The sequence below is a fragment of the Eretmochelys imbricata genome, chromosome 6 (genome assembly GCF_965152235.1).
Source record: "Eretmochelys imbricata isolate rEreImb1 chromosome 6, rEreImb1.hap1, whole genome shotgun sequence".
NCBI classification, from domain to species: domain Eukaryota; kingdom Metazoa; phylum Chordata; order Testudines; family Cheloniidae; genus Eretmochelys; species Eretmochelys imbricata.
Genome location: NC_135577.1, coordinates 2,739,829 through 2,753,852, shown reverse-complemented (window position 1 = coordinate 2,753,852; position 14,024 = coordinate 2,739,829). Strand labels below are relative to the sequence as shown.

The 14,024-nt window shown below is 45.7% G+C and overlaps 1 protein-coding gene across 2 annotated transcripts; it reads right to left on the bottom strand.

Moving 5' to 3' along the window:
• Window positions 1–403: 403 nt before the first annotated feature.
• On the bottom strand, window positions 404–8,980 carry LOC144266314 (olfactory receptor 5G9-like). 2 transcript variants are annotated; one of them, XM_077819763.1, is made up of 2 exons: window positions 8,942–8,980; window positions 404–1,342 (listed from the first exon to the last, which is right to left on the bottom strand). In XM_077819763.1, the coding sequence occupies exon 2, from the start codon at window positions 1,340–1,342 to the stop codon at window positions 404–406; it is 939 nt and encodes a 312-aa protein (XP_077675889.1). In that variant the 5' UTR covers window positions 8,942–8,980. The 2 variants fall into 2 exon arrangements, with proteins under 2 accessions (XP_077675889.1, XP_077675888.1); XM_077819762.1 differs by lacking the exon at window positions 8,942–8,980.
• Window positions 8,981–14,024: the final 5,044 nt, after the last annotated feature.

Here is a 14,024-nt window from a genome sequence, read left to right as displayed (position 1 = left end):
GAGCTTTCAGGGTTGGAGTGCAACTGAGGTGACCTGCAAGGCAAAGTAAAGGCTGGCTGAGCTTTGGAGGAGAATGGTTGGAGGGTGGGGATGGAGGAGGGTCAACAAGCTGGCTAGTCCGAGAGCTGACAAAAATAATTTAGCCTCTGCAAGTTGCTTGCTCACTGGTACATGAGAGAGACAGGGTGACTCACAATCCTGAATTCCCCCAGAAAGCGTCACAACCTTCTTGAACCTTTCTGGGGCTGCCAGACATTGTTGGAACACATTAAAAGAAAAAAAAAACAATCCAAATAAAGCTCAGTGATAACCTGCATGATGAGGAATGAGATTGCAGTGGAGCGGGAACTGAGTTCTCCTGCTTCCACCTCCCAATCAGTAACGCAGTATGGAGTAAACAGGATCAAGAGAAAGTGAGCAATTTGTGCATCACTTTCCAGTGGGCATCTTTCACCTCCTTGTTCCTCAGGCTGTAGATCAAGGGGTTCAGCATGGGGATCACCACCGTGTAGAACACAGAGGCTATTTTGTCAGTGTCCAGGGAGTAACTGGTGGAGGGTCGGAAATACATGAAGAGGAGGGAGCCATGGAACATGGCCACGGCCGTCAGGTGGGAGGTGCAGGTGGAGAAGGCTTTGCGCCTGCCCTCGGCGGAGCGGATCCGCAGGATGGTGATAATGATATATGCGTAGGAGAGGAGAATGATCACAATGCTGCTCACGACCACGCAGCCAGTCGAGGCAAACATCACAATCTCATTCATGCGTGTGTCGGAACAGGAGAGCGACAATACCGGCAGAATATCACAGAAGAAATGATTGATGGCATTGGAGCTGCAGAATGATAAACGAAAAGTAAAAACGGTGTGTACCACTGAGTCCAGCAAACCCACGGCATACACCCCAGCCACCAGCTGATGACAGAGCCATCGGGACATGGTGACTGTATAGAGCAGCGGGTTACAGATGGCCACATAACGGTCATATGCCATCACAGCTAGCAGGAGGCAATCTACATGACCAAAAGTACCAAAGAAATACATTTGCACAGCGCAGGCATTGTACGAAATCCCTTTACTCTTGGCTAAGAAGTTCAGCAGCATCCTAGGGGAAATTATGGAGGAATAGCAGAGATCAGAGAAAGACAAATGACCGAGGAAAAAGTACATGGGGCTGTGGAGACGGGAGTCAATCTTGATTAACACGATCATCCCCAGATTCCCTACCAAGGTGACAATGTAGATCACTAGGAACAACACAAAGAGAGGGACCTGAAGCTCCGGACGATCTGTCAGTCCTGAGAGAACAAACTCGGTCACTGTTGAGTGATTTCCCTTTTTCATCTCCTCCCAACCAAGACCAGGGAGCTGCAGTGACGTGGGCAGGCAGGAGGCTCAGGAATTCTATCCCCTTCCTAGAACGAGAGGAAGGGAAGAAATTATGGAGGTTAGTTTCTTAGGGGACTCCCCTGCTGAATCAAGAAAAGGCCTTAGGCCACAGCGCCAGATGTTCAGGGCTGATCATTCCAGTGGGTTAACTATGCCCCACCCATGGGCATGGCTGTTCCTACACACAGCAGCAAACAGTGACTTCTGACTATTGCATGAGAATGTTGGGCTGAAAACAAGGGGTGAGAGTTTGTGCCAAGCGGTGCTCTTCCCAATTCATACAAGGTGGGATCTGCCATTTCAGTTCTGGGTTACTTAGTGTGATCATTAAGCCTGTTCAGAAAATGAAAATGGGCTTTGCATTACTTGCTATGAAATCCCAGAGTCATAACATAATGCACACACCACACCACCCCCGCCCCCGGCACCTGTAAACTGCTGCTTTCTCCAAAAGATGAGGGTTTTTTCCTTTAGCAGAAGGCATAGAATGTGATGCTTTGGCTTCCAAAGATCTTGGTTCAATCCCGGGTGATGACCACAGTGTCTGAATTTGTATGTAAGCATGATTCAGTCCAAATGCATGTACCTGCAGAAGACAGAGAGATATATCTTTGCTTCCCCCATGAAGAGAAGCTGCTACTCGGGAGAATTCAGAAGGTTTTACACTGTTCTTGGTGACCTGGGGGACATGATCCCTGAAGCAATCAGGTTCACCAAGACGCACAACACACCATTAAAACGCACTGGGTCGGCTAAAGCCACCCCCACTGTAACTCGTACACTGGGGTTTAATCTGTTGCACTCTTTGTTCCTTTTGTTATTAAACGGTCCCATGTCTGCACATTACCCAGGGCAGAGCTAGGGGTATGTTTCATTCCACTGCTTTCACTGTGCGCTGGGAGACAAGTGGCGTTGGTGTCACGAATATCCTGGGCGTGGGGAGGAATGGAGATTGAGGGAGAAAATGGGATGTCAATGGAGTTACCCCAGTGGAAGGTGTCCGGGTCTCCAAATCCCTTCTTGTCCTACAAAATGATGTTGTCATCCTTCTTCCAACCCCATGACTCTAATTACAGCAAACACACCCGGGAATCGGTCTGCTATCCCACGCTGACCCCACGCGCCCTGATGAATAATAATATTAACCAGCAACAGCTCCTTTATTCTTATTTTTTATTCTCCCTTCTCTCCCCTCCCTTTCACATCTCCCCGTCGCTTTCCCCTAAGTCTTTCCATGGCGACTTTCTCCTCGTGTGATTTCCATTCTCCCTGCCCCCTCTCTCAGGGCTAGATTGTCACAGTCCTTCCTCAGCAAGGGAGAATAAGGCCTCTCCCCTCGCCCCTTGCTCAATGATGCTCAAGTCATGGATTCTGGCCATAATGGAGATGGCAGGGGCTGCTCACCCAATAGACCCCTCTGGAAGCAAGCGGGTGGGGGAGATGACAAGGAGTGGGAGGAATCTCCCCCACTAAGCATCACAGAAACTGTGATTGTTTCTGGTCTCCTTGGGTGGTGTAGCTACCCACTGACCCATACTCGGGGCAAATTGTAAGGTTAAAATCTAGAATTGCATCTCCTTCCATTCATCCCCTTTCCCATCTTCCTACTCCTCTCTCTTTCTCTAACTTGTCCATCTTCAGTGTTCTCCTCTCAGCTCCTTCACCCTTCCCCCCCTCCTCCTCTGCCTCTGGTTCTCAACCACTCCCACCTCCTCCTGTAGCTCTCGCTCATCAGTGTCAGTGCCCTTTGGCATAGGGAATCTCTCTTGTCCAATAACATAAGTGCATAGAATCAAAGAAGATTAGGGTTGGAAGAGACCTCAGAAGGTCATCCAGTCCAATCCACTGCTCAAAGCAGGACCAACCCCAACTAAATCATCCCATCCCAGCCAGGGCTTTCTCAAGCTGGGCCTTAAAAACCTCTAAGGATGGAGATTCCAGCACCTCCCTCGGGAACCCATTTCAGTGCTTCCCCACCCTCCTAATCAAATAGACTTTCCTAACATCCAGCCTAGACCTCCCCCACTGCAACTTGAAACCATTGCTTCTTGTTCTGTTATCTGCCACCACTGAGAACAGCCAAGCTCCATCCTCTTTGGAACCCCCTTCAGGTAATTGAAGGCTGCTATCAAATCCCCGCTCATTCTTCTCTTCTGCAGACTAAATAACCCCAGTTCTCTCAGCCTCTCCTCGTAAGTCAAGAGCTTTAGTCTTGTGACAAGACTCCGTTAGAACACCATTAGCTCAAGAGCATGGCAAAGTTGAACTCTCTTCCTGCAGAGCGCACAACTTGCTTATTTCTGTAGGTCAGATGGGCCTTTACTGAACAATCACTCCCATGGAGAATGTCCTTGCAGCAGTCCCCTGTCCCTGGTCAAGCTAAGGAAGACAGAATGTGCATTCTTGATTTAGTTGGTGTTGGTCCCGCTTTGAGTAGGGGATTGGACAAGATGACCTCCTGAGGTCTCTTCCAACCTTAATATTCCATGATTCTAGGATGATCCCCGGCCTTCTAGTGATGTCACACAGGAGGGCAAGGCTCTCTCAGAACCTAGATTCATAGATTTTCAGGCCAGATGGGACTTTGGCATCATCTAGTCTGACTACCTGTACAACGTAGGCCACAGAACTGCCCCCAAATCATTCCGAGAGCTGATTTTTTTTAGAAATACCACCAAGCTTGATTTAAAAATCGTCCTTCAAGGAGAATCCACCACGACCCTTGGTAAATTGTTCCAGTGTTTAATTACCTTCACTCTTAAAATGGGTGCCTTATTTTCAGTCTGAATTTGCTAATGGTGCAGCATGTCTTCAGAGAAGTCCTCTTATGGTGAATGAATGTCTCATGGTGGAAAGAGAAATAAGTCCCTCAACCACTTATGAATGTGAGGTGTGGGGTGAGGGTGGAATTGGGGAAAGCTCTGTCTCTTGTACTCTCAGAAGGACAGACACCCTCCTTTCCACTGTGGGATGTTACCTTGCACTTCATATGATTTTCCAGGATGATCCAAATCCTTCCCCCCTTTATTCCTCCCATGCATCAGGCTGGTAGCACGAAGGGGGCACAAAGCCAACCCAGTCACCAAGTTGAGAAGTCCCCTGCCATGGGTGAGTTGCTGGGTAACATAGAGAAGGGGTAGCCATATCTGCACCATTAGCTCTAGCCGGTTGCCAGTTTAGGGGTGGGGCCAGAGAAAAGGGGGTGTGAACAGTGTGGTCTTGTGCTCTGTTGAGCTTTCCCCAGCACACTACAGCCTCATCCCAAAACAATAGTATTTAAATACACAAACCAACCAACCCTCATGGGATGATATTCATTATTCTGGCAAAGAGCAAGAATTCTATTCCGTTTTACATCTTTCCCTCTAGGTGGTGATAGCACCACTAGGGATCCCCAGCTGCTGAGGGGCTGTCGATCCACTGTGACTCACTGCAGCTCCGAGGCTGCCCTAAGTTGTAATGGGAGGGCTGAACTGAGCCATAGGCCCGCCCCAGGATTGGAGGCCACCAAGGTGCCTGGCTAAAGCCCTATTAATTTAGCAGATGTAAGAAAAAATAGCATTAAACAATGGCCCTGCCCGATACCAGTCAGCTCTGTGTTCTTGGGGAACCGGGGCGCAGTATCCAGCCTGTCTGACTCATGAGGGACACTCCCTCCCACCAGCCTCTGCTTGAACCAAAACTGATCAGAAGAAAGACTTACAGGAAGCAATAGAAGGCAGTGGGAGACACACCTAAACCCCTCCTGACAAGGGGGACAGGATTAAGGCAACTCCCCCAGGCCTCATCTGCATCAAAGATGGGACAGGGAGGCATCTCCATTAGCACACGGAATGGAGAACAGAGATTCCAAGGCAAGAACCGCACTGAGCTCTGGGACCAGAACAGCAGGAAGCAATGCATCCTGGGGGAATCTCAGCTCCAGGTGTTAATCAACCTACGCCTGCACACACCCAGCTTAGCAGTTCTCACACCAGTTCTAGTTATGAATCTTTGATTGATATCCAAAATACTAGAGCTGCCTAATTGCATTGTGAACTCCCTGAAGGACCCCCCATAGCCAGAAATGATCACTACCTATTTTCTAGCCTAAAGAAAACCCTGGAGTCATCAGCATGAGCTTCAAATTAAGCATGTCTGCTTGCAGCATTGGGTTCTTAGCGAGCTACAATGGGGACTAAGTAGAAAATCAACCGCCAGTCATAAAACCATCTACGAGCAGTGGATGTAAGTGATGAATCAATGCCACCAAAGAATTGCAGCTCTTTGCTAGGCTGGACTAGGGGGCTTGCTATGTGGAAGCCTGCCACAGAGCACAGTGGTAAAAAGTGCATCCAGGTCCAGTTAGCTGATTGGGACCTCATTCACAATGGTGACACAGGAAGAAGAACATGAGAGTGGAGGGAGAGGTCCATCTTGACAGGTGTTTGTCTAACCTCTCATTGCATCCCTTGTTACTCCTTTGATTTCACAGGAGTTGCTCCTGACCTAGAGCAGGATAAGGGATATCCAAATCAGGCTGTACAGTGGGGTCTGCCTGAGAAAGCTTGACTCGTGGATCTTATCTGTACTAGGAAATTTACTACCTGCCAGATGCAATGAACGCTCTAATGAGACTGGGCACATCTACACTGCTGCTGCAAATCAAGTCTGAGATGCCCAAGGGTTTCCACTGCATATTGTGTAATTAAACACTCTGGTAACGATTTTCAAATTAGATCATTTGGATGTCTCCCTTTTGGGGTATGGAACATGAGATGCCCTCACAGTGCCTGGGAGAGTGGTCAAGCATGTTCTGAAAACCAGCCCTTTTATCACAGAATCATAGAATCATAGAATATCAGGGTTGGAAGGGACCTCAGGACGTCATCTAGTCCAACCCCCTGCTCAAAGCAGGACCGATCCCCAATTAAATCATCCAGCCAGGGCTTTCTCAAGCCTGAACTTAAAAACTTCGAAGGAAGGAGATTCCACCACCTCCCTAGGTAACGCATTCCAGTGCTTCACAACCCTCCTAGTGAAAAAGTTTTTCCTAATATCCAACCTAAATCTCCCCCACTGCAACTTGAGACCATTACTCCTTCTTCTGTCATCTGCTACCACTGAGAACAGTCTAGAACCATCCTCTTTGGAACCCCCTTTCAGGGAGTTGAAAGCAGCTTTCAAATCCCCCCTCATTCTTCTCTTCTGCAGACTAAACATCCCCAGTTCCCGCAGCCTCTCCTCATAACTCATGTGTTCCAGTCCCCTCATCATTTTTGTTGCCCTCTGCTGGACTCTTTCCAGTTTGTCCACATCCTTCTTGTAGTGTGGGGCCCAAAACTGGACACAGTACTGCAGATGAGGCCTCACCAATGTCGAATAGAGGGGAACGATCACATCCCTCGATCTGCTGGCAATACCCCTACTTATACATCCCAAAATGCCATTGGCCTTCTTAGCAACAAGGGCACACTGTTGACTCATATCCAGCTTCTCGTCCACTGTAACCTCTGGGTCCTTTTCTGCAGAATTGCTACTGAGCTTTTCGGTCCCTAGTCTGTAGTGGTGGATTGGATTCTTCCATCCTAAGTGCAGGACTCTGCATTTGTCCTTGTTGAACCTCATCAGATTTCTTTTGGCCCAATCCTCCAATTTGTCTAGATCCCTCTGGATCCTATCCCTACCCTCCAGGATATCTCCCTCTCCTCCCAGTTTAGTGTCATCTGCAAACTTGCTGAGGGTGCAATCCACACCATTCTCCAGATCTTTTATGAAGATATTGAACAAAACCCGCCCCAGGACCGACCCTTGGGGCACTCCACTTGATATCGGCTGCCAACTAGACATGGAGCCATTGATCACTACCCGTTGAGCCCGACAATCTAGCCAGCTTTCTATCCACCTTATAGTCCATTCATCCAGCCCATACTTCTTGAACTTGCTGGCAAGAATACTGTGGGAGACTGGGTCAAAAGCTTTGCTAAAGTCTAGGAACAACATGTCCACTGCATTCCCTTCATCCACAGAGCCAGTTACCTCCTCATAGAAGGCAATTAGATTAGTCAGGCATGACTTGCTCTTGGTGAATCCATGCTGACTGTTCCTGCTCACTTTCCTCTCCTCTAAGTGCTTCAGAATTGATTCCTTGAGGACCTGCTCCATGATTTTCCAGGGACCGAGGTGGGGCTGACTGGCCTGTAGTTCCCAGGATCCTCCTCAAGCTGTCTCAAGCTGAGCACCCCAACAATTTAAGGCACTCGGCACTCTTTACAGTCTTGGTCTCCACGCCGGGCAGTGTATGGCGTGATTTCAGATCGGCTGCAATCCCCCCTAGGAATAACATGGCTACAGCAATACTGCAAAGTATTAGCAGGGTAGAAGGTGCTATCGCCACCTAGTGGGAAAAATGTAAAACTGAACAAAATTCTTGCTGTATTATCCTGTTCGGGTGGGGTTTGTTTGCTTGCCTGCAGAAGTACTGTTGTTGTGGTCTGAGCCATCATGCAAACACATAAGACTGTGCCGCACATCCAGCAAAGGAAAGGCCTTGTTCTCTCTTAAGAAGCTGAGCAACATCTTGGGAATGATGGCGGAAGAGTAGCAGAGGTCACAGAAGGACAAGTGACTGAGGAAGAAGCACATGGGGGTGTGAAGCTGGGGCTCGATCTTGCTTTTCACCCCACTTTTTCCCCACTTTCATGGGAAAAAAACCCACTTCTTCAGATGCATAAGAAGTGGGATTTTTTACCCACAAAAGCTTATGCCCAAATAAATCTGCGAGTCTTTAAGGTGCCACCAGACTCCCGCTTAGTTCAAATGAAATGACAAGTCCGAAAAACAGATATTGTGTCTGCTTTAGAGGCTACATTATAGGGATGTCACACCTAACTTAAGACCCTTTGAACATTTTTTCTTGTACAATTTTCCCTGGATTTCTTTAATGTGGCAATAGTAGGAGGGTGTTGGCCAGACATTGAGGACAGAGTTGTTCCCTGACTTCTTCTAGGTGTCTGAAGATACGGATGGATCAGGGTTGTTAGTGATGTGGGAAATTGAAAGAACAGAGTGAGGGGCAGAAGAGGGGCTAATTGTCTGTATTGGGGAGCCCGTCTCTGCCCTTCGTTTCTCCATCACAAGCCAAATTTCTGGAGCACAGGAGCCTGTGTACCTCTCCATCTACTTTGTGTTTCTTGCTCATTGACTGGGAGGTCTCTGGCCCAACCCCTCATTCCTGCTCCCTTTTCCCTGAGGCCAGAAAGAGATGGCTGAAGCATTGCTTTAGCACAGCTCCAAATCTCTGTTCATGGCTTGGTTGGGAGAGTATGATCTAGGCTACATCATGACCCTTATAGTTCTTCTGGTTAGGTCTCTATTGTTAGAGAGACATAAAGACTTGACCTAAATTGGGACTAATCACAAAGGTCCTGTCTAGAATGATTCTTCAAAGGCCAATATCCGTTGTGCGTGAACAGCCATTAGTTGTCTTCAGTTAAGACCTGACCCAGTGTCCAACAAAATCAATGGAAAATCACCTTGTCGATTTCAGTGTTTTTGTGTTAATCCTTGGTATACAGGACTGAACCTTTGGATTTCTGCTCCAGATGATATTTTGACAACTGTGACACAGGGCCAGGCCTGTGACAAAACCGGGGCAATGAGATTTCACCCAGTATTAGTTCTCAAAGATACCCTGGCTGCACTAGATGATTAGAGTTGGGAGGAAAAGCCTGGTGACCTGGCCACTGCTGCTTACATTCCAGGATGCCGCTTGTATTCCACCCCATGTTCAGTGTGGGACCCCCACTAGTGTGGAAGAGAAACCCAGAAACTTTGGGAAGTCTAGCAGTACCAGTGGTGCTGTGTTCCTAGGGTGAAAGCCTGTGAAAGGTTCCCACTGATTTCACTGGGACCTGGATCAAAGGCCACACAGATTTCGCAAGTGGCTGCCCTTTGTTCACCTGTGCAAGATATGTATTGGGAGTGGGGATAAACACCCACACCCTCACTTACCGGCTGATGGAGCCAGTCCTGCACTGATCCATAGTAAGAGACCTGTGATGTTAGCCTAGCTGGAATGACACAAAACCAAGACTCTGACACTTCTCTCAGATCGGGCACATGGCAAAGCCAAACTATTCCTTTAAAACAGTATTCCCTGGGAATTAGACTCCGTTTTTGCTGAACAAATCATTTCTCAAATGAACCTTATTTCCTTTGAATGGATTTGGTATTTCTAAGTATTTGGACAGTAGCTGGGCCTAATGATGTTAACGTATGGTTTGTTCACAAGCTGCTCATCTTGACTATTTAGACTTTCCTATTTGTTCTTTTGTGAGACAAGACACCCAAGCCATATAATATACTTCCTACTCCCCGCTTGAAGGGATGACATTTTTCACCTGGAGAATAATGAAAGGGGGGAAAGGGCTCTTTCTGGGACCAATTTTCAGAAGAATTTGCAATAATAGCTGTGAAAAGTTTGGGGTTTGTAAACACTTTCATGAACACACCAGTGTTGAAACCACACAAAACAAACAACAGAACTCAATAGATCAGAGTGACCCAAAGTTCTTGCTTTGGTTGTCGATATATTCATCAATCCATTTTTTATTTTTGCTTTGTTTTAACTATTAGACCAGGCATGGGAGCTGGGCTAATGTGAGTGAAGCAAACCAGTGTCTGTAATTCTTTTGTTCCACGTTTACTTCAGTGTCTGGAGATTCCCCTAATTGTTATTGTGCATGGCATATTCTCACCTTGTAGCTAAGTAATTAAGTGTGTCTAACAGGAAAATTTAGTTTTCAACTTGCGTCATTACAGAACTTTTCTTTTTCCCCAAAGAAGTTTTAATTATGCCCACTGGACCTATGCTAAGTATCTCCGGATGTTACCATGGCATCCCTGTGTTGGTGTTTATCTGGGATAAGAACAAGATTATTAAAAAAAAAAAAAAAAGTTATCATCAGACCCGAGTCCTACTTCAAAAGTTACTAAGTTACCTACAATGAAAGGAAATTCTTAAAGGAACCTGCAACCTCCAGGATTTTAAAGCTCTGCTGGATTGTAAAAATAAAAGATGGAGATTCCATCTTTTGCCATGATTTGTTCTGACAATGCTGGAACACAGCTGCACGTGACTAGGAATCAAGCATTTGGCCCATTGTTCCATAAGTGCTCTGTCTGGTTTTGGTATATTTTAGCAAGGCCACAGAGTACATAACATGCTCATGTGCATCCAAAAGGTTGACAGTGGGGCTGGTAGGAAAATTGTTCTTAAAAGTTTACTGTCCCACAATGTCATATCAATTTAAATGATTTTTTTTTCATGAAATAATATCTCTTTCAGTGAAAATTCCCATGAAAAGACATCAGAACATTTAATTTCAGAAAAAAAAATGACAACTTTTTGTTTTGAAATGTTTTCTACTTTATTTTCATTTTTATGATACTTTTATTATTTTCATCGTAGTGGTGCATAATTGTCAGGGTATTTCATATTGGGACAGCTCATGTTAGATTATGATAATATAACAGTCAACACTTTCATAGAATCATAAAACTGGAAGGGACCTCAAGAAGTCATCAAGTCCCGCCCCCCGCACTCATGACAGGACCAGCACCATCTAGAACATCCCTGATAGGTGTTTGTCTAACCTAATCTTAAAAATCTCCAGTGATGGAGATTCCACAATCTCCCCAGGCAATTGATTCCAGTGCTTAAGCACCCTGACGGTTGGGAAGTTTTTCCGAATGTCCAACCTAAACCTCCCTTGCTGCAATTTAAGCCCATTGCTTCTTGCCCTATCATCAGAGGGAAAGGAGAACAAATTTTCTCCCTCCTCTTTGTAATAACCTTTTAGGTACTTCAAAACGGTTATCATGTCCCCTCTCTGTCTTCCTTTTGCCAGACTAGACAAACCCAGTTCTTTCAATCTTCCCTCATAGCTCATGTTTTCCAGACCCCCTAATCATCCTTGTTGCTCTTCTCTGGACTCTCTCCAATTTCTCCCTATCTTTCCTGAAATGTGGCACACAGAACTGGACACAGTACTCCAGTTCAGGCCTAATCAGCGAGGAGTAGAGTGGAAGAATTATTTCTTGTGTCTTGCTTACCACACTCCTACTAATGCATCTCAGAATGATGTTTGCTTTTTTGCAACAGCGTTACGCTGTTGACTCATATTTAGCTTGTGGTCCACTAGGACCCTTTGATCCCTTTCTGCAGTACTTCTTCCTAGGCAGTCATTTCCCGTTCTGTTTGTGTCCATCTGAGTGTTCCTTCCTCAGTGGAGTACTTTACATTTGTCTTGATTGAATGTAATCCTATTTACTTCAGATAATTTCTCCAGTTTGTACAGATCATTTTGTATTATAATCCTATCCTTCAAAGCACTTGCAGGCCCTCCCAGTTAGGTATCATCCACAAACTTAATAAGGGTACTCTCTATGCCATGATCTAAATCGCTGATGAAGACATTGAAAAGAAGCAGTCCCACAACTGATCCCTGCGGAACCTCACTTGTTATGCCCTTCCAGCATGACTGTGAACCATTGATAACTCCTCTCTGGGAGCGGTTTCCCAACCAGTTATGCACCCACTTTAGAGTAGCTCCATCTAGGTTGTATTTCCCTCGTTTCTTGATGAGAAGGTCATGTGAGATTGTATCAAAAGCCTTACTAAAGTCTAGATATACCACATATACCTCATTCCCCCTATCCACAAGGCTTCTTGCCCTGTCAAAGAAAGCTATCAGGTTGGTTTGACATGATTTCTTCTTCACAAATCCATGCTGACTGTCACTTATCACCTTATTACCTTCTAGATGTTTGCAAATTGATTCCTTAATTATTTGCTCCATTACCTTACCTGGTACCAAAGTTAAACTGTCTGGTCTTTAATTGCCTGGGTTGCCTTTATTTCCCTTTTTATAGATAGACACTCTATGTGCTCTCTTCCAGCTTCCTGGAATCTCCCCTGTCTTCCAGGACTTTTCAAAGCTAATAGTTAATGGCTCAGATATCTCCTCAGCCAGTTTCTTGAGTATTCTAGGATGCATTTCATAAGGCCCTGGTGACTTGACGACATCTAACTTGTCCAAGTAACTTTTAACTTCTTCTTTCCCTAGTTTAGCATCTGAGCCTACCCCATTTTCACTGGCATTCTCTATGGCAACCTTCTTGGTGAAAATTGAAACAAAGAAGTCATTTAGCACCTCTGCCATTTCCACATTTTCTGTTATTGTGTTCCCCTCTTCATTTAGTAATGGACCTACCGTCTCCTTGGTCTTCCTCTTGCTTCTAATGTATTTGTAGAATGTTTTGTTGTTACCCTTTATGTCTCTATCTCGTTTGATCTCCTGTTGTGCCTTGGCCTTTCTAATTTTGCCCCTACATACATGTTTTATTTGTTTATATTCATCCCTTCTAATTTGACCTTGATTCTACTTTTATGTAGGACTCTTTTTTTATTTTTAGGTCATTGGAGATCTCCTGGTTGAGCCAGGGTGGTTTCTTGCCATACTTCCTGTCTTTCCTATAGAAGTGAATAGTTTGCTCTTGTGCCCTTAATAATGTCTCTCTGAAAAACTGTCAACTGTCTTCTATTGTTTTTCCCCTTAGACTTGCTTCCCATGAGATCTTACCTACCGACTCCCTGAGCTTCCTCAAGTCTGCCTTCTTGAAATCCTTTGTCTTTATTTTGCTGTTTTCCCTCCTACCATTCCTTAGAATCATGAACTCTATCATTTCATAGAATCATCGAATATCAGGGTTGGAAGGGACCACAGGAGGTCATCTAGTCCAACCCCCTGCTCAATTTTTGCCCCAGATCCCGAAATGGCCCCCTCAAGGATTGAACTCAAAATCCTGGGTTTAGCAGGCCAATGCTCAAACCACTGAGCTATCCCTCCCCACAAGCTGCCTTCCACTTCCACTTCATGATCAGTTTCCCCCAAGCTGCCGTCCACTTTCAAATTCTCAACCACTTCCTCCTTGTTTGTCAAAATCAAGTCTAGAACAGCTTCTCCCCAAGTAGCTTTCTCCACCTTCTGGAACAAAAAATTGTCTCCAATTCAGTCCAAGAACTTGTTGGATAATCTGTGCCCTGCGGTGTTATTTTCCCAACAGATGTCTGGGTAGTTGAAATCCCCCATTAGCACCAAGTCTTGGGCTTTGGATCTTTTTGTTAGTTGTTTGAAAAACTCCTCATCCACCTCTTCTTCATGATTAGGTGATCTGTAGTAGACCCCCTACTATGACATCACCTTTATTTTGTACCCCTTTTATCCTTACCCAGAGACTTTCAACAAGTCTGTCTCCTATTCCATCTCAACCTCAGACCAAATGTTCACATTCTTAATATATAAGGCAACACCTCCTCCCTTTTTTCCCGCCTACCCTTCCTCAGCAAGATGTACCCATCTATACCAATATTTCAATTGTGCGTATTGTCCCACCAGGTCTCTGTGATGCCAGCTGTGTCATTGTTGTGTCCATTGACCAGCATTATGAGTTCTTCCTGCGTATTCCCCAAACTTCTTGCCTTAGTATTGTCAAGGTTCCTACCCCACTCTGAACTCTAGGGTACAGATGTGGGAACCTACATGAAATCCTCTTAAGCTTACTTTTACCAGCTTAGGTTAAAACTTCCCCAAGG

What these genes read in the sequence shown, in the direction of transcription:
- LOC144266314 (XM_077819763.1), bottom strand. Translation starts at nt 1,342, where the DNA reads ATGAAAAAGGGAAATCACTCAACAGTGACCGAGTTTGTTCTCTCAGGA.